Source organism: Leptonotus elevatus, chromosome 4 (genome assembly GCF_054856555.1).
Source record: "Leptonotus elevatus isolate MCC_2025b chromosome 4, RoL_Lele_1.0, whole genome shotgun sequence".
Classification (NCBI taxonomy): Eukaryota; Metazoa; Chordata; class Actinopteri; order Syngnathiformes; family Syngnathidae; genus Leptonotus; species Leptonotus elevatus.
The window spans coordinates 18,917,923-18,938,823 of NC_141242.1; the positions used below are offsets into that span (position 1 = coordinate 18,917,923).

The window sequence follows — 20,901 nt, forward strand, 5'->3', positions numbered from 1 at the left end:
GCTCTGCGAAAAAACATACACATCAGCCACAACATGGTAAAAAATGTATAGGCAAAATATAGACATGATATGCAATGCGCGAGTTGTCTTAACATATTCTGCCTTTTCAAAGATAATCAGTTTTTCTTACCTTGTTCAAGGAGGTTGTAAATGCAGCAGTATGTTTATCATAGTGATTGTAGTTTGCAGTGCCGGAGGACTGCGCTGCATCATTGAGGGCGGAGTCTAACGTGTTCCCCTCACAGTAAAGTAACAAAAATATCAAACACACTTCGCTACAAACTCTATGATAAACATATTGTTAAATCTCTGACCGTGTCACTGTCACTACTGCTTTAAATCAGAAAATCTGTGCATTGTGCAAGCACTCTGCACAATGCACTTGTGAATAATACAGTAATGTTAAGTAAGCACTGGCAAACATTATAGATCATTAAGGTCGGCGATTAACGGTTGCCATGGCAATGGCAGAAATGCTACTTTTGCGATGTGAGCCAGTCCGACAACAAAACAATTTGCATCTTGTTGCTTTAAACTCTTCACTTACGTGCATGCTGACATAACTGAATGACATGCTAATATGATGGTGGCAGCATTCAGCTATGCCCAAATGTTGTCCCTCCGCATTAGTAAATCTGTCACTAATAAACCTTCTGTGTGTGCATGTGAATGTGCATATTAAGCAGAAATGAATCATCGGGAGTTGCTGTGTCATTAAGTAGGATTATTTTGAGCCACAGCTGATAAATAAAGCCTCTACTATAACTGGAGTCTGCCGATTCACGATGCACTTATTATATAAACAATAATGAGCATCAGATTACTTTCTGACTGTGGTGTTGGTCAGGGCCAGCAAGGCCCCGGTCTGTTTGCCTGAATACTATCAGGAGCACTGACCTATATTTACAACCAATTAATATTTGTTTATTTATTCATTTATTCCCAACAGTCTATTCTTCTAATTTTGTTTTGTTGTTTTTCTGGGCTTCATTGCTTCCAATTCATGTATGCGTAATTGTGTATGGTTTTTTTTTTTAATCACATTTATCTTTCAATGTGCTGCAATGTCAATTGAAATTGCCCAGCACATTCAGAATCAGTTGTGCTATTACTCAAACGATATAAGTAAATGGAGTGTTTCTTTAACAAATCAGCCACTCGATCTGGCCCACTATAACTCAGCATTTTCCCATCCTCTGACCGACTGCTTCAAGCAAAAATTGTTTAAGCCAAATTCAACAGGCAAAGCCAGTCTGTAGCACGGTTGTAAATTTAGCTTTGGATTTTTCATTATAGTTTTTATTTTGTTTATTAATTTCAGTTATTTTAATTTTATTTAGACTGGGTTTCTTCTTCTTTAAAAAAAATCTTAGTATTAGTCTAAGACTAATAGTAATCTAGTATATATAGATATATAGATAGATAGATAGATAGATAGATAGATAGATAGATAGATAGATAGATAGATAGATAGATAGATAGATAGATAGATAGATAGATAGATAGATAGATAGATAGATAGATAGATAGATAGATAGATAGATAGATAGAGAGAGAGAAAGAAATGTATGTATATATATATATATATATGTATGCATATATGTATATATGGAAATATATATATATGTGTGTGATAAAATAAAGAAGGTTACTAAGTTCTGTTTAATAAAATAAACTGCAATTCCTAAATAACTGTACGGCTGAACATTAATACCAAAAAAAGAATCATCAAAAGGTCATGTACAAAGCACTCTCGTTTTTGTTTTCTTTTATGAGCAAAAGTGTTTTTTTTTTTTTCAATTTTAGTTGTATTTCGTTCCTTTTCCTGAACTATAAAAACCTCGGCCTGTAGCGATCTGCACTTGAAAACATTTAATAATCAGCATCTGTGGGGATCTTTATTTATTTAATTAAACTTTTGTTTTTGTCATGTAATTTAATAAATATTGATTTTGAAGTGCGCCAGATGATGTAAGTGGCACAGTTGCAAGCTGTTGCTTTTGTGTGTAATATTGATGGTTTCTTAACGGACATAATAGTGGTGGTATTCGGAGGTGGCGAAGGATGAATTGATCAAGATTTGAGTTTTAAGATTTGCGGGGTATGTTTCATCAATGAGCAAGTGTCCATTCAAAGTGGCGAATACTTAATAGTTTCTTGGTTGAGTAAAAATGCAGAACAGCAAAGTCTCACAATTAATGACCTCATTATCATGTATGTACAATACTATCAATACCAGTACAGATCAAAGCAATGATTTGATTGGTCGTCATGGCTTCAACATGCCTTTTCTTTGTGTTGTGCAAAGCGTCATTTGGTGGGGGAACCACTGGGGGTTTTCTGCCCATTCTTTATTGATGAGGTGGAGCTAGCACTCATCGTATGTTGACAAGGTAAACACAAGTCAGCAGCTGGTGGATAATAGCAGAGCCCTGTCCAGAGGTCATGTCATCTTCTGGAAAAAATAAAAAAATCTATAAATGGGTTTTGTAAACACACTACAAGCATAATCAGGAGTGAAGGGCATCGATTGGGCTGCCACAATTTTGAATGAAGCAAGATGGAGGGGGGGGGGGGGGGGGTTTGAAATGATGATTGTGATTTGTTGGGAATACATTTGAGAATGAAATACTCCACTCCTCTGTCAAATTTGCACCCTGCTCAGGAAGAGTCACTGGCATTTGGCTCACTTATGGAGCATTACTTTCAACTTGCCTCTTTGTAATTTTTCATTTCCTCTTCTGCCAAAAGGCCGTATTAGCATATTTGAATTGAAACCATACCTGCAGCTGTTATTAACACTGTGGGGAAAATCCCTCATTCATGCCAAACACATTTGTCTAAGTCTAGTTCTTACAATGTTTCTTTGTCGCGGTGCATGTTAATGAATGTAGCAAATGTTCTTGGAACACTTTTGCACAAACGTTTTCCTCTTGGTTTCCTCTGTGTGTTGATTTCCAAAAACTGTTCAAGGCAAAGTGCGCCGGTAGAGCTTTTCTGTCTGTGCTATTGTCCTGTGTGCTTCTGCTCTGAGGGCGATGTTGACTTTTAATACTGCAGCATGTCAAGTGGAGGGAGCAGCCTCTCCAAGGAAATAGAAATACCGGTGTTGTTCTGCCTCATTGTGGGGCTTATACTTAGGTGGTGACGGAGGTGAAGCAATTAAGGTATGATAAGGTATGGATGGATGGATGTCAATAGATACGGTTTTCTACATGGTACAAACGCATACTAAGAAATTGCGCTATACAGTTTTCATTGTATGTAGCCTGAAATGTTATAAATAAAAGTCTCAAGAAAGCACACTCTTGTTGCATCTTCAACGGTATTAGATGGCAACGGAGAGGCCCGCGCACGACTCCTAACTCCATTTTCTCGACTCACAAAATGATAATGCCCAATAGAGGTTCATGCTTTTCCTGAAGGAAATAGACATCTTCATTCTCAAATGTCATTCAGGCATCCTTTTTACACTCCTCTCTCACATTGTTCAGGCTAAATGGACACTTGGGGGGAAGCAAATAGCACAATTTAAGAACCAAACAAAGGCTTTGTTCGTGGGATAAACTGTTTGTAACTGCACTATAAGACACACACAAACACGCACAAAGTACACATACACAGAAGTAGTCGTGAATTTACTTAGACATGCAAATAAGAGCAATCATGCTCGGATACGCTTCGCAGCAAAATGGAAATGCATCAAAAATGATACCAGTCAAGCAATGACAATGGCTTTCATTCAACGGTAAACTATGTCTGATATTTGTTGAAAATCTGATTTATAAGGAATTCCAGCATTTTTACCAAGGAAAACATTTGCTGACTAATCATAATTAACATAGATTAACCCTCATCCTACCGTGTGGGGTCCTTATGAATTTGCTTGTCTCTGTAACATTATTATATAACCTAAATAAAAGTAAAACCGGAACAACAACGTGAATATTATAATACCTCTCTGGGGTCCGTTTATATGATAAAATACTTCATATTACTTGGTCATAATCACAAACTGTGACTGCTGATCATTTTTTCACTTCACTGCGCCTCGCACAAGACTTGCTGGAGGATGGCCTGACCTAAGTCCGGCGTCGAGCAAACGTTGCCACACTCCACGCCTCAGTGAAGCTCTCTATGAGGCTCTTTGGAGTTGAACCTGCTCAAGTTGTCCAGCAGGGTCAAGCTCCACCCAGACAGGGAAAGAGGAGACGGTGCAGCTTTTGTCCCAGCAAGTAGTCTGTAATGAATGTGCGTAAACTTTCTTGGAGAGACCTCAGAGACTCCATTTATGATCACGTATTATGGACAAGTGTGTGTTCTTTTCATATGTGTGGTTATTATGACAGTTGTAAAGATCGGCCATCACATTATTTGAATTTAGTGGCATTGTTTCTATATGCAAGACAAAGTGTTCATTGTTTAAGTATGTTATTTCGGCCCTAGGCCCTTGAGATATTATGAGCAAAATAATCTGCTAATTTTGTCTTTATAAGCATACATTTTTTCTAAATGTATTGGGGTCCAAACAGTTAAAGATCCAAAAGATTAAGGTGTAAAATAGCATGGTAGGATGAGGGTTAAGACTCCTCATGGCAATTTGATGCACATTTGAGTGACAGCATTGTTATTTCTTATTGCCTTTTAGAATTTCAACATTTTACCTCTTTTCTATTGGGACAAACTGCTACTCACTTGAATTGCAAATGGAACCCAGATTAAAAAATATACATCGTTTTCTAATGGAAATATACTGGAAATCTATTTAGTTGTAAGCAAAGAACATGCAAATTGGAAGAAATCAGTTGGACACTAAAAAGCAAAATGTACTAATGTGAACCCTAGTGTCATGTGCCCTTTTTTTTATTATTATTATTATTTTCCCTCTCTATTGTGTGTAGGTGATATGGTGTCACGAGCTATGCACTACCTACAGCCACTATACACCAAAAACCACAACAATGGGACACCCATCCACCAGAAGAGTGCAGCGATACACTGGGCCCCCGAAGCCATCTACACGCTGTGTTACTTCATGCACTGTCCCCAGATGGAGTGGGAGAACCCCAACGTTGAGCCATCAAAGGTTTCCTTACAAACGGAGAGGTAAGATGCAAGCATGTATAAAGTTACACAGATGAACAATACTTACCTGTGAGTCTAAGCAAAAGTTGTTGTCAAGTTAGGATGTAGGGTACGGTAGTTTGTTTTGGTGCGGTTTTTTTTTTTGTTTTTTACATCTTTTTTTTTTACATCATCATGATCATGCAGAACCACCACTAAAGAGTGCAGTTGAAGTAAAAGGCAGCTTTAGAAATGGGCCTAAAATTCAAAAGCTACGATGGCGTATTAGGGCCACGTATAAATATATTTCTTTAGAGGGCGGAGGCAATATTCTGAGAAAAAAACTCGCAAATTTGCCACTTTCTAAAGTGGCAAATTTGCCACTTTAAAAACTCGCAAATTTACGAGTTTTTTCTCACAAATTTGCCACTTTATAAAATGGCAAATTTGCCACTTTATATAGTGGCAGATTTGCGTCGAAAAAAACTCAGAAACTTACGAGAAATACACATAGCGTAGCTATAGTCTAATCATGTGAGGATTGGTTGGTGGTTAATGGGACACTGTTTCTAAAATGAAAAGGCAGGATGGAGACGGATTCATTCTTAAATTAAAACTTTATTTTGGATTCACCGCAGCCAGAGCGACAACACTCAGCTGACTAACACTAACTAATCAGAAGTTAGCATGCTTAAGGTAAATGCTAGTGAATGACGGAGAGCAGCAGATTTGACACTTAGATACTTGTACCAAAAAAACAAAAACAAAATGTATGAACGTGTAAATAATAATCCTAGAAACATAAATGTACAAGTAAATATACATTTTAACAAATTAACTTAATTGCTTGATCGTCAGGGTGTGGACCTTATCAAAGTGAGGCGTCTTTGTCGCTGGCCAGTGGCCGTACCCAATGCTTCAAAGAGCGAATGCTTAACATGATATGGTTAATTTATGCTAAAGCAATTACCGATCGAAAAGTATTGGCACAAACAGTCGAGTAGTACGCTACGTGTATTTCTCGTAAGTTTTTGAGTGTTTTTCTCGCAAATCTGTCACTATATAGTGGCAAATTTGCCACTTTACAAACTCTCAAAAATGTGCGAGTTTTTTTCTGGGAATATTGCCCAAGCCCTCTAAAAAAATATATATATTTATACGTGGCCCTAAAATGCCGTCGTAAAAAGCACACCATAATCAGGTGTTGCACCACAACTTGTTAAAATGTTTGGGGGCAGACTGCTATTGCTCAACTTGGCATTGCAAATCATGCAGGTAGGGCGCTGACTCCGTTTACTGAACCCAACTCTATATTTATAGAGCACTTAAAAATAAAAATAAAACACAGCTGTTTTCTTAAGATTGAACCCAGATGTGTGTCTTCTCACTCTTTTTATCTTTTTATTTTTTTTTTTTAAATGTGTCTTCTCACTCACTGAACCTCTGGGGTTTGATCAAACCCAGGTTAAGAACCAATGCAATAGACAGTCCATGACAATAATTATTTTTCAAAAAATTTAGTTATGTCCTTAACTCATTAACTCCCAGCCATTTTCACTAAAACAATCCCTTTCGCTCCCGGCTGTTTTACTGAATTTTGACTGACTTTGCAAGGCCCACAGAATATTTTGTTCTATTGCTAACGTAAACAATTTGGGAAGTGAAGGAGAAAGTATAAAAAATAAAAAAAACATATTTACACATTTTTGGTTTGAATGAGTTAATATTATCTTAGTTTTTCTTTACTGTGTAGTGACACACAAAATGATTAGTATGAAACTGTACATTCCCCATGCATGCAACCTGTGTGTTTTGGACTTCAAAGGCTTGCATGAACGCAGTCTGCTTGATTTGTCACGTACAGCAAAACACTTTGGGAGACTGCTGTTTGGACCTATTCACTGTTATTATGAAAACCATAGCAACAACAGAAGGCAGCATGCTTTTTATACCACATTTCCACAATACAGTATACACATTCATTCCTTGATTGAGAGCCAGTAAGTAAACATGACCATCTTATTACATATGGAGGTATGCGGGAAAGTGTCCGATTCCGCTATTAGTCACTTGGAGTTCAGAGGTAAAAAAACAAAACAAACACATTTTCTGTTTTTTTTAATATTTATTTTTCTGGGGTTTTTTAATATATTTTTTTCTGTTTTTTTTAAATAATTTCCCCCCGTTTTTCTGAGTAATTTTTCCTCCTATTTTTCTGAATATTTTTTTTCAGCCTGTTTTCCGGAATGTTTTTTTGACAGAAAAAAAAAATCGGCAAAACTGAAAAAATATTCAGAAAAAAATGAAACAATGAAACAAATTTTTAAAAAAAGTTGTCAGAAAAACAGTTTGTTTTTTTAAAGTGAATGCAATACGCTCCCGTAAATAATAATAATAATAATAATAATAATAATAATAATAATAATAGAAAATATCTTACCACATTTAACTCTATGTGGATCGTGGTTTGTTAAATTCAATTATTTTCAGTTCACTCTTATTAATACAATACATGAACAAACCCAAAGGAGCAAGCGCTTCAGTGACAGTATCAATGAAAAACAAGAACAAACCGAAACAGAACAAAGACTCAATACGGTAATTATGAAGCACACCATTGGTCAGAATTACTGTTGCTGTTATGGCAAAATCTTCCCAAGTAAATTGTCTCATTCAATCTGTCCATGTTTGTCACAAACTCTGATTTCAAATAAAACATCAATATGATGCATACAAATTTGTTATGAAATCATCCTCATAGCGGCTGATATTGATTTATCTGTCCAGCTCCTGCTCACCATCCTGTGCCTTGCAAAAAATAATTTATTTGTTTGATGATCAACAGGATAATAACTTAACACCAGACAACTGCAAGGGGGGCTCTTCCCAGTGCAATTTACATCACTGCATACAGTAGCAGCCCTCTCACCTTGCATATACACTTCTTCTTTTTCCACCTCTCAACCTCCTCCCGCAGTGGCTGGCCAGATGATGCCTAAGGACTCAAAGATTAAAAGTAACTTAGAAAATTAGAATAAGTCCTTTAAATGTCCTGAAGAGCTGCAGAAGGAGTCATTGCAGCAGGTCTGCAGATGCAGTCAGTATTGATTGATGCTGCAGTATGTCAGAATGATGTAAGGCTCTGGCAATGTTTTCATGTTATTTCCCTTGATTGCTAGTTTCTAGACAAGTCATTAACATAAAAATATTAATAGTGTTTGTGGCTAAGGCGAGCACAGGACAGTCCGCATAAATGGTGGAAGGTCAAATGTATAATGTTCTTTTTTGGCATTTATACGATACCTTGAGCTTTCCTGTGTGTGTGTGGCAAAATAACGGAAATCCACATCAGCTCGCAGCATTGTGCATGGTGCGAAACAAGGGTGACAGTTGAGTGTGAACAGATCTCCACTGCGACCTCGGGCATTATTGCTGTCAGATAATGAGGGTCTCATGGATGTTCAACTTGAATCTGCTTGAAACTCCAACAACATTTGTTTAAAAATAATAATAATAATAATAATCACTTGTGGTTTAGTTGTATTAAACACATTGGCAGTGCCTCCACTGTAAAAAAAAAAAAAAAAGGGCAGTAGAAAATTTAGGAAAAAATATAGTAAAATTATTACTTCAAATAAGCAAAATCATCTGCCAACAGAACAAGAAAATTTTACTTAAATTTACCTGCAAGATTTTTAAAAATAAGAAAATAATACCCATATAAACCACAGCGGTCTTAAAAAAAATATTTTTAGAATAAAAACAAGTAATATTTACTTTTTTCGAGCTGTAGTATATAGAACTATTTTCTTAAAATACACAAGTATTTATTTACGTTTGGCCAATTTAGCCTGAGTGTCAAGCAGGGAGATAACAGCTCCCATTTTTATTGTCTTTTAGGGGTGTTAAAAAAAATTGATTCAGCAATATATGGCGATATTACAGTGCGCAATTCTCGAATCGATTCAATATGCGGCTGAATCGATATTTAAACATCAATTTTTGATCAAAATATTTAACAAAACGTCTTACTTAGGGTTAGGATTCACTTATTAAGCATGGAAGAATGTTAATGGCACATTAAGCTTTAATATTTTATTTCAGTGCTGTTCAAACATGAAACAGACTGCAACCTGTTTGTTAAATGCAGTGGCTCAGTTATAAGCCTGAAGTTTCAGATAAACACATTTTCATACAAATCTTACAGTATACATGTACAGGTTTACTGATCAGTATTTTCTAAATTTGAGTTTTTAAAAAATCGCAATAATCAATTTACAAATTTGTATCGGGATTAATCGGCATCAAATCGAATCGTGACCTATGAATCGTGATACGGATCGAATCGCCAGGTTCTACATAATTCACACCCCTATTTTTAGTATGACCAAGCCAGGGATTGAAACCACAACCTCGAGGGTAGACCACTAAATCACTGAGCTGGTACTGGAAAGAAGAAAAATAAGTTTAGTAAATATAACGAAAGGAACCACTTGCTTACAATAAAGAGATATATTGCACTGTTGTGTTGTATTTTTCCCATTTATCTTACATTATGCAAAATTTTAAAATAAGAAAATTAAATTTATGAAACCCCAGTTCAGGGCCTTTGATGTTGGTTAGTAGCCATCTTAAAATGTGGGCATTTTTTTTTTTTTTTACGCCTCATAGTACTTAAAACTGGCTGCCAAGACTGCTTGATCAAATAAGATAATTAAGTAATAGGTATCTTAAAACAAGCCCAATGATCTTGTCTGACAAATTTAGGTGAAATAATATCTTACTTAAGATTTCAGTTTTTGCAGTGTATGCATTTATTAGGGGCTGCGGTTGCACAGCAAGACCTTGAACTGTTCATGAATTTCATTTCCTGTCGGACTTGCAATCCAGCAAACGTGTTCTTTGCCTCTCGATAAATCATTCGGCATCGTTTTAATGAGGCTAGCATAACTTAAATGGCTTTGCTTGATGTATGAAAGTTGAACGACACGTCTCAACTCAGAGTAGCCGTGACAAGTGATTCGATAGCAAGCATTGACAGATTTGTTACCGCGTGCTCATCAAGCTCTGTACGTGCATTATCTTCCCTATTGATATGCCAGTAATAAACCTCAGGGGAGCGGATCAAGTTTTCTTCAAACACATATCTAATAACCATATGAGAGCTTATGGAAAACAAATATCAGTGCATGGAACATCGACTAGTATTAAAAAGTGTCTGTAGATTTACCGACATGGGATCACTAAGTAAATTATGCGCACTTTCTTTTGGCCACGTTGAACTCATGCCTCACTGATCATTTCTGTTTTACAATACAAAATGGAGGTATTGCAATTAGGCTTACCTGGAGGCATTTGGGATTTTATGTTTGTGACATGTTTTGGTGACGGCTCATTGGCTTTCCTAAATGCAATAAAGTGCGTATTAATAGGCATACCATGCTGTGTAAATGTGTAGGATTAGTGTCATTCATGCGCACAGTATGCATGAATAAGATCTTCTTTCCATTTTTAGTCAGTTTTTTCTTTTATTTTTGCATGAGGTTGCCTTTGCGCTAGTGTTTGAATTCAGGGATACTCCTCAGCGTTGACAGTGTAAACACTGGGGTCAGGATCAACCATATGGTTGTCATTTCCTGCATCTGTCTCAGCAGGACTGCTAACAAGTACACCCTTACCACCTTACAACACAGTATGCTGGCATGCGATAAAGATGCACTCCATCTGTTTGTTTGGCTTCCGTTAAAGAGTGTTTGTGTGGTTGTGTAATCCCATCACATTTCAGGAACGTGCCACAACAACACATGTATTACACGATGATTATTTAAGGAATCTTCATGCTAGGGATAGACCGATTATTGGCGGCGATTTTGGGCATTTTGACCAATATCGGTATCTGCCTTTTTACGAATCTGAAGGTCGATAAAACTGGTGTCCAATGCTTGCCAATGTAGAAAATTTGGAATTTTCATCAGGATTTGTAAGATGTTTACAGACAGTTTTGACTTATCACAAAGACAGTTCAAACATATTCAGACATTTTTTTTCACTGTCTGCGAAGATCTTTTGAAACCGTTTACAACCCCATGACGAAAACTAGCTACATTAGTTATTTCAATTTCCACTTCATAAAAATTATGCTGACACTTTTTATTAAAAAAATAATAATAATAATAAATAAAATTTGGAAATTATGCTGACATTTTTAGGGCCTGACCGAGATGCATTTTTTTAGGCTGATACCGATTTTTTGCACAAAAAAAATACCCATTACCAATTAATCGACCGATTATTTAAACAAAATATTTATGTAATGCATACAATTATCCCCTCATTCCTTTTCAATAGATGTCACTTAAGTACTTTTGCTATTAAGACTCTGTGTTTTGAATGACAAGTATCAACAAATTTCATGATAAAATACAAGATTATTGTATAGATTTATGTGTCAATAATAAAACCATTCCTATGGTGCAATGGCCTTGTTATCATCAGGGTGCTGCATGAAATGATACAAATGATTATTTATCAATTAAAAATAAATATTTGTTTCCATCTATCTAGGCCAGCAACAGAGACGGTCTCGTTCGGGGGGTTTGTTGTGTCCCAAGTGGAGGGACGCAAGCAAGGGAGGTCAAAGGAATCTCCAAAACGTCTTTATTTAAAAAAATAAAAATAAATAATAATAATAATAATACAAATACAAACAACTGTGAGAAGTAGCAGGGATCAATCAAGTAAAGTCCAAAACAACTAGTATGCAAAGTAACAAATACGGGGAACGGGCAGGGCAAGCAACATTGGTCGATGCTGAGGGACCGACTAAAGAAACAGCGAGTGCCAACCATTGCAGGGTATCACTTCAAAGTCAGCTGAGAAAGGCCTCTGGCCCAGCTCTAATGAGGACAAGCCATATAGAAAATGGATGGATGGATGAATTCCAAGTTGAGTAATCAGATTTTTTTCCCCCTGCTTTGACTTTGTATAAAAGTGCAAAATCATGAACATTTGCGAAAGATCTTTTTAGCCACAGAGTAGATAAAGCTGACTGTGTGTCAGCATAAGCTATAATGTTCATGCAATTTTCTCACGTCATCTCATCGCTATATAAATTTGTTTGTCTTTGATTTCATTTTCTTGGAAGAGATCATCCTTTACCCAAACGGCATTTCGCTGGGCAATAGAGCTAAGATAACATATGCAAATTGCATATTTTTATTTTTATTTTTTTTATTTATTTTTTTTACAGTCTGCATTTTAGTGTACGCCTGATGATGCGCACGTGTGTCTCTACCTCCCCCCACAGGCCGTTCATGGTGCTGCCGCCTCTGATGGAGTGGGTGCGTGTGGCTGTTGTTCACACAGAGCACAGACGGAGCTTCTCTGTGGACAGCGATGATGTTCGGCAGGCTGCCAGGCTGCTGCTGCCCGGAGTGGACTGCGAGCCCCGCCAGCTCCGGTACAGCTGCACTCCTTTAGGCTTCGCAGTGCACACACTTGAATGCATGCACACACCTTCCAAAACTCAGCTCACGTCAAGAAGGAATTATGTTGCTTGTAAAAAATTCAAACTTTGTGTTTTGGTTGATGAGTTGCGCATTGCGCACAAAAAAAATAAAAATAAAAATAAAATCCACCTAACTCACTTGGTGCGCTTTGCCCTTCAGAACGGATGACTGCTTCAGCGCCTCAAGGAAACTGGATGCTGCCTCAACCGAGGCAAAGTTCCTGCAGAACTTGGGCTTCCATATGCTCAGCTGTGGACGCGCAGACCTGGTGAAGCAGGCTGTCAACCTGCTGGGGCCCGATGGTATCAACAGCATGAGTGAGCAGGTTAGAGACAGTCAGCTCACTTTCATAATTCATATTCAAGCACATTTACGCTTGGAGAGGGTGCACAGAAAGTTGTCATTTGAGTTAACGAAAACTAACGAGAAAACTCCAACTAAAATTCAAAAAATAATTTCGTAAACGAAATGAAACAAAAACAAAAATGCTTTTAAAAAAAAACGACAACTAACTGAAACTAAAACTAACTATAATTATAGCAAAAAAATGCCCTTTGTTTTAGTCTTTGGTAATTAATTTAATGCATGAGCCTTTGGGGATCATTTAAAATGTGAAGTATATTTATATTGATATTAACCGGGATAAGGACGTTTGAAAGTGTGTCACACAGAAGTGATGTCATCTAGAAGTAGCCAATAGAAAAGCACCTTCAGACGACGTCGCTCCTCGGCGACAATTTGGCGTGTTTGACTTTTGGCTCCAATGACTCGGCTCGCCGGCTTTTTCATTTAACTCTGCCGAACGCAACGCGAGCTAAGAAATGTGATGCTTTTTTCATTTTACCATGGTGTTTTTTTAAATATTGCGTAATACACTTTTTTAAACTATTACTAATACTGAAACTAACTCATTCTTTTTTAAATATTTTATTTAAGATTTTTTCCTCCATACAATAGAACAAAGACAAGAAAAGAAAAAAGAAAAAGCAAAAAAACAACAACAAAAAACACAAAATGAAAACAAAAGCAAAAAAAAACAGAAAACAACAGGTGGATTGTCATCATTTTCAAAAATGTGCACACCAAGCGAAAATATGTAAATGTAGATATAAATATATGAACAGCGGCAGAGCTTTCAACACTAGTGACAGCATATATATAAAATCATTGAACACAATAAATATCCTGTGGGTGTTGAAAATGTCAAACGGCTCTAAAATGGCTGCCAGTGAATAACTTAATGTGACAAATAAGTTACACAACTTCTTTAAATCTTTTCATGAATGGAACTAAAAAACTGAAATAATTTAATTTCACAATTGTGGGCACTCTCTTACTGGGATGTAAGATGTAAGCAACCACATTCAAACTTATGTTAAATAAGAGTCAGCACACACCTGCCACCATTAACGGTGCCTCTGGTTAACCCCTAATAAAGTTCAGATGTTCTAGTAAGATAACACTGACTGCTATTTCAAACTGTTCATAATTCCCTCCGCATGTCTAAGGTCCTTGTTACAGAGGAAGACAAATGCTGCCTCTACCACGCTTCACTGTAGGTATGGTGTTCTTTTAGTGATGAGCAGTGTTGTGTTTGCGCCAAACATACCTTTTGGATTTATGGCCAAAAAGTTGGACCTTGGCTGCATCGGACTGCATAACAAAATCTCGTGGGGAAATGTGTTATGGGCCAATCTTTGAAAGGAGACAATGTCTATGAAGCGGCCTAGGATGAAAATGAGTCTGATACTCCTGGTCTAAGGCCACAATATTTTACAACCTACGTAGCTTTTAGTATTAAGTCCACCTCTGTGCAACTAATAACAGTAAAGAGATTCAATAAAAGAAGTATATCGGGGTCAAAATGTTGAAAAAAGCCCTCTCTCCTTATGATGAATTGCTTTTCTACACGACTGCAGTTTATTGGAGCTCAGTCAAGTGCTCGGGGTCGTATCAAGAACAACATTTTAAGTTTTTGACCTTGGTCTAGAAGCAAAGTACGGAGGATGTGGAGTGATTTTTTTCCCTCCGCCTTGAAACTTGCATTTGACTTTGGGTGCGGTGTATTTCAAAACTGACGTTGTGATTGTAAATTATTTGGGCCCTACACTCTAAAAAGAGAACTGTTGAACCAATTGAATTGTTGACCAACCCAAAAAATCACTTCAATTGGTATTGCACGATTCAATTAAGTAAGTCCAAAGTGAACATATTAAGTTGAATTAATTATGAGTTCATGAAACTTAATACTTTGGATTGGAGTCACTTTGGATTAACTTAATTCAGGTTAATATATTAAATTGAATTAATTATGAGTTTGTTCAACTTAATATAGTCACTTTGGACTAACTTATTTCAGTCGTGTGTTACCAATTAAAGAGATTTTTTTTTGGGGGGGGGGGTCAACAATTCAATTTATAATCATAAATTGGTTCAACAATTCTCTTTTTAAAGTGTAGTTTCGTACAAACTGGCGCATCTTCATTTTTCTAAATCATCTTTACTGTGTTTAGGAATCGTGTTACGACTTGCTGAGCGTTCCGGTGGTTTTCTATTACACTCCCCCGGCGCACCTAGCAATTTGGTGAAAGAAAGTAGACTGGACTTTACACCAGGTGAAAAGCACGATCGTGGGTTCAAGGCGGCCGGTCTCCAAGTGCCCACTTCGCAGCAGCCAACTTTACCTCCTCCGCAAATGAAGATCTTCTTGCAGGCTCTTATAAACGTGCCTTGCCGATGCCGATCGGCGCTTCGAAGCTAGACTGGGCGTGAAAAAGGGCCGTTTGTAGTCTACATTGCTTAATGTTATAAACAATTTGGTTGCATGACTGGCGGCTGGACCAGGGTGTGGTCCACCTTTTGCCCAAAGTCAGCTCGGAGTGACTCCAGCTCCCCATGAGCCTAAACAGGATAAGCGGTGTGGAGGACGAAAGGATGTTGGCTGCAATATTAGATTCAGATCCATCTATCCAAAGTTTATCCTGTTCAAGGTTATGGTCAGTTGGAACCTATCCCAGCTAACTTTGGGCAGGGTACACCAGACTGGTTGTATTGTAGACGAGAAACTAATTATTAAATTAACCCATCATTTAAGTTTTGGGAACATACCGGAGTGCGACACATGTATGGAGTTAACATGTTCATGACATATGATCCTTGATTGTTTGATTATCTACCATGTTGCCCAAAAATACAAATTCAATTACAAAATCACAATATAATTCACAATTTTGAATGACCATACAAAGTGTGGAGTTGTACCCCATGTGTCGGTCGCGCGATGCTAAAATGACATCATTCTCTTCAATTGTGACCCAACTGCTCTTGTGTTCGGTGCATTGTGCTCGTGCAGGGGATGACGCCACTCATGTACGCTTGCGTCCGTGGAGACGAGGCCATGGTGCAGATGCTGCTGGATGCCGGAGCTGATATTAACAGTGAGGTTAGTACTTTGGTTGTGTAGTGTGCAAGATTAACTGCAACACAATGTGTACCCAAAATACCTATACGTTGTGACGAGAATGGCATGTTTCATGGTGCAAAGGCATCAAAGGCTGTGAAAGCGGTACATCTCTGTGTGTACGGCGCAATAAGTAGAGAAAATCCAATATATTGACCCTCATCTCTCTCATAGTCCTCTCCATGCATTGAACTGCTTATTGTTAAAACACTCGTGATCATGAGGCGAGGATTGTCCTGATCGGCCACAACATTATTACAACGTAATTCACATTGCAAGAGATTCGCAAATATACTGCCTTAAATGGTCACATCCTGCTTCTAATTTTCTATTTTGATGTACATTGACATATAATATCTTATCTTTACTGTACTCTACTGTATCTATTGAGCGGTGTATGTAAGATTGTGTTCACTCGTGCATCTAAATACAGGAATTCAGCTTACTGTACATCATTTGTGCAGTACGTATTAATTGTCTTTCCAAATGCAACATTTAAAAACGAGCATTATTTAATATCTGCGGCAAAGTTGTAATCTGTGTGTTATTTTTGTCATTGTCAAAAATGTTCTTTGACTGCATTAACCAAAATTGGACCCCTACATTGCTTTAAAACAGGGGTGTCCAAACTTTTTCATTTGAGGGACACATACAGAAAATCAGAAGGATGCGAGGGCCACATAATGTTATGAAGATAAATTGTGTTTAGTCCTAAAAAAAATTGTCCAAATAATTTATTTGTTCTTTTGCCTATTTAGAAAAATGCTACAGTATATAAAGCAATTTATTTGCAATAGTGTACAATAGTATTAATATAACATTCTTCCATGCTTAATGTGTGAATCCTAAGTAAGACGTTTGGTTGAATATTCCCAAAAAATTGATGTTTAAAAATCGATTCGGCCGCATATCGAATCGATTCGAGAATTGCGCACTGTAATATTGAAATATATTGCTGAATTGATTTTTTCTAACACCCCTACAAATTATTATTTTTTTGTATTATTTTAACTGTGTCAAATGCCATTTTTAGTGTCCCGCTGAAAAATGGATGGCGGGCCGCAAATGGCCCCCGGACCGTAGTTTAGACCACTGCTTTAAAACTGACATTGTTGACTACACATCCAGGGCTGCCCATTGATTTCTTTTGAATGTGCAGGTAAACCAAATTAAATGTTTAGTGGACTTCTTCAATGAGGCCGACACTTTCTTTTGGTTATTAGACTGATTTCAAAGAGGATAAAAGTGAGGCCATTTAATTTGAAGTAAATCTCACAGGATCAATAGAGGAGGCGATGGAGATGTCTGAGACAACACAAAGTGAAAGCGTCTTGATCGTGTCCATTCTCACCTCAGCAACATGCATCATCAACCATCATTGTGCCAGCTTTGATTTGCAGTTCACCGACATTCGGCCAAAGCACAAAGACACGCTAAGTGCGATTTATGCATCACTTAGCCTTTAATTGATTAGCCAATCATGTTAAATTCATTTTTATCTCACCGTGCAATCGCAGCTGCGGAAAATAGGCATCGAGCATCTCACTTTGATTTGTTGTATTTTCTCATACACGAGATAACCCCGAGATAGGTCGAAGCCCTGTCAGAGAATCCACAGTGGAGGGAGGAGAGATCAGAGAAAAACCATTAGGATGCGGCCCAACTAGACAGATCCATTTATTGTGTTCATTAGAAGGTCAACATGCTGACAGGTCGTCCTCTGCAGCCCCAGGCCTCTTAGATGATTACTCCAGCTGCTCCCGAAACGCTTTCCGTCCTCCCTGTAGTAGCTTGTCTTGTGCTTGCTTGGCCACGTCGTCGTTTTTAATGGCTTCATGTCTCTCTCCCTCATCTCCCTTTCACATCCCCCGTTCCCCCCCCCCTCCCCCCTTCAACTACCACCTCCCTATGTCCGTTCCCCAGGTGCCAAACTCAGTGCACAAGCACCACTCAGTCTTTCCCGAAACGCGCCAGGCGACGCCCCTCACTTTTGCTGTGTCACACGGACATGTGCCTGTGGTGCAGGTAGTGATGTCATCTCTCATCCGTTCACTCTCTCTGTGCTTCAGATCATGGTTGGTCATCATTTTCATATCAGTCAATGGTCATCTTCTGTCTTTTTATTTTCATTTTGACATGATTTTGTCGTGCACAATTGGATGTCCATTTGTCTTTCCCGGCAAATGGAGCAGGATCCATTAAGTAAATGGAAAGGTGAACCGCAGCGGATTAATTGTAATCGAACTCATTTAACTAATTCAGTCTGCCCTCTAAATGATGTGCACACTGGGATTTGTGTAATTAAATTTTAACAGGAAATGATTTAAACATGTGCCCGGGCGTTTTGATATTGCTTTGAATAAATAGCATTAAAAATTAAAAAGAGCGCTACATCACGGAAATAATTTCCCAACCTTTTGACTGTAGAACGTTTAGTGCTTAATGATAGCAGCACATGGTGAGATGTAAGATAGTTATGCGGTATCAGACAGAAAAATACATGTGTATGTCCCGATTTAATTTTTAGGTGGTTTTATGTAAAATTGTTTATTCACTTTGTGCAAGCAAGGTGCACTCTAAAAACAGTTGGGTCGAAAGTAACCCAATTATGGATCAAAAATGGACCGATCCACTTTGTGGGTCTGTTTGACCCAACTTTCTGGGTTGTTTTATAAAAAAAATGACCCAATTTCTTGACCCAAAAGGATCTGGCCAATATTTATGAGTTGTTTTACACTAAAAGAACAATTTCTTGACTCAAAGGTGGGTCAAATTGACCCAAGGAGGCAATCGGTCCATTTTTGACCCACTGTTTTTAGAGTGTGCATGTGCAACTTCATATTTATCTTTATTTGTCTAACTCAGGGGAAGCTGGGTTTTGTTTTCATGTGGACAGGGGCAGCTATTAATTATAAATTAATCTGCGGATGCTGAGTGCATCGCTTTGCTTTGGCTCACAGTCTGCCTGTTTTGCGCTTGGCTAAGGATAGTGAGTGGCAGCTGGCTTTAGTTCCATTCTTAATGAAACAAGAACAATTAATTCCACGGCAGCCTGTATTCTAAATTAGCATTTAAACATTCATTAACTGAGTCTTACGGGTTGGAGAAGCTCAAAGTCACCGAGCTAAGTCTTCTTTTTTCCCCTCGCCTCTGTCACCCCACCTGAACTTTGCAGCTGCTTCTTGACGCCAAAGCCAACGTGGAAGGCTCCCTGCAGGACGGGATGGAGAACTACACTGAGACCCCGCTGCAGCTGGCTGCTGCCGCAGGTACACGCCACCACCCACTTCCATCCAGCTGCTCCTCCTAATCCATTTCAAACGAATTCACCTGAATGTCAGTCTCATCTTTGGCTGACTCATGCCTTCAAAGGCGAATTTGTCCTCCAAGCTGGCAGAGACTCTATAATCTGCTTCTTTTTTTTATTCTGTTGAGCGCATATTTGCTTTTCATGCGCAGGCAACTTTGAGCTGGTGGGCCTGCTGCTGGAGCGGGGGGCCGACCCCATGTTGGGAACTGTGTCCCGCAATGGCATCTCTACTGCGCCGCAGGGGGATATGAACTCTTACAGCCTGGCGGCTGCACACGGACACAGGTGACGTAGCTTTACGGTAAAACCCAATTGAAATGCCCAACCGCCATTCCACACCCACTTAGGAGTCAGCAACAAACACACTCGCTCACTCTTGCACTTTTGTCTGTATGCTTCTATAAATGACATATTGTACACTCTACAAACTCATTGACTCAGCAGTTTAAAAGACCGTAACATTAACAAATGGAGGATGTTGAGGGGTTTTGTCGGTCATTACATGATTAACATTCTGTGACTTAAGTGCTGTTGTTTTGGTACATTTTGTTGTTCTCAACACTGAAAACTTTTATCACATTTAAATGCCGTTAGTTGCTGACTGTGTAAAAGTGGGATGAGCGTGTACTGACTTCAGGTATCAGTATCGGGCCGATACCAAGCCTTATTTCAAGGTATCAGTACTTGCGACCGCAGCTGATACCAGTATCGTCCTCTTGTGGACTTTTTACGACCAGGAACTAGAAATTAGAAGGATAGGAAAATTGCCATTTTTTCATGTAATCTTAAAAGTGCGTTTAAAAAGGTCAAGTTAAAGCTTTTTCTACATCATGCATGCTCCACCAATGCCCAGATGAGTACGAAGAGCCCTGACTGTTTTACTCAGACTGCACCTATCAGCTTTTATCTTCCCTTTATAGTAGAGTGTGTGGACCCTGCACACTCCACAGTTTCTTTGGGGAGGGGAGGGGCGGAGTTTTTCTTACCTCGTTTGAAGTCATGTCTTCTGGCTGTCGCTTTAAGATCGTGCACGTACTCGCGCGCGCACCATGAACAAGTCTGACACAGATGCTGCAGTTACGCTTTTGGCCAGAGGTGGCAGTCGAGAGTGAAAAAGTTACAAACTGCACAAAGATCCTTTAAGGAAAAATGCTATATTTTGATGTACAGGTCTTTCAGGGTGTGGTTTTATGGGGGAGATTTTATGTATCAAAAGGTACTTGGTGTCATATTGGGAACTACTCAAGACTTGAATACTCATATTGATATCGGTCTGAAAAAAAAATGGTATTGAACATCCCTAGTGTAAAGTATAGCTTTGTTAACAGTTAGGGATGGGCAAGTACCAATGCCAAGTATTGGTATAGGGCCAATACCGGGCCTTATTTCAAGGTATCGATAACGATACCAGTATCGGATGACCTCTTGTGGTTGTTTTATGGTCAGGAACTAGAAATTAGAAGAATAGAAAACTGCCATTAATTTCATGCCATTTTAAGAAAAAAAATATTGGGATGAGCAGTATAGGCCTTTCTTTTTGTCTGTCACTGTTTTGGGGT

General features: G+C 38.3%; 1 protein-coding gene across 2 annotated transcripts in view; it reads left to right on the plus strand.

Annotated features, from left to right (window-relative positions):
• The window catches only part of abtb3b (ankyrin repeat and BTB domain containing 3b), a 92,510-nt gene that overhangs the window by 65,342 nt on the left and 6,267 nt on the right, over positions 1-20,901 (plus strand). The window contains exons 3-9 of one of the 2 annotated variants that reach the window (XM_086074210.1): positions 4,902-5,106; positions 12,371-12,523; positions 12,732-12,897; positions 15,925-16,014; positions 17,956-18,057; positions 19,208-19,301; positions 19,492-19,627. In XM_086074210.1, coding sequence (XP_085930336.1) covers positions 4,902-5,106; positions 12,371-12,523; positions 12,732-12,897; positions 15,925-16,014; positions 17,956-18,057; positions 19,208-19,301; positions 19,492-19,627 — 946 coding nt within the window. The remainder of the gene's footprint in view (positions 1-4,901; positions 5,107-12,370; positions 12,524-12,731; positions 12,898-15,924; positions 16,015-17,955; positions 18,058-19,207; positions 19,302-19,491; positions 19,628-20,901) is intronic. The other variant, XM_086074211.1, reaches the window with a different exon arrangement.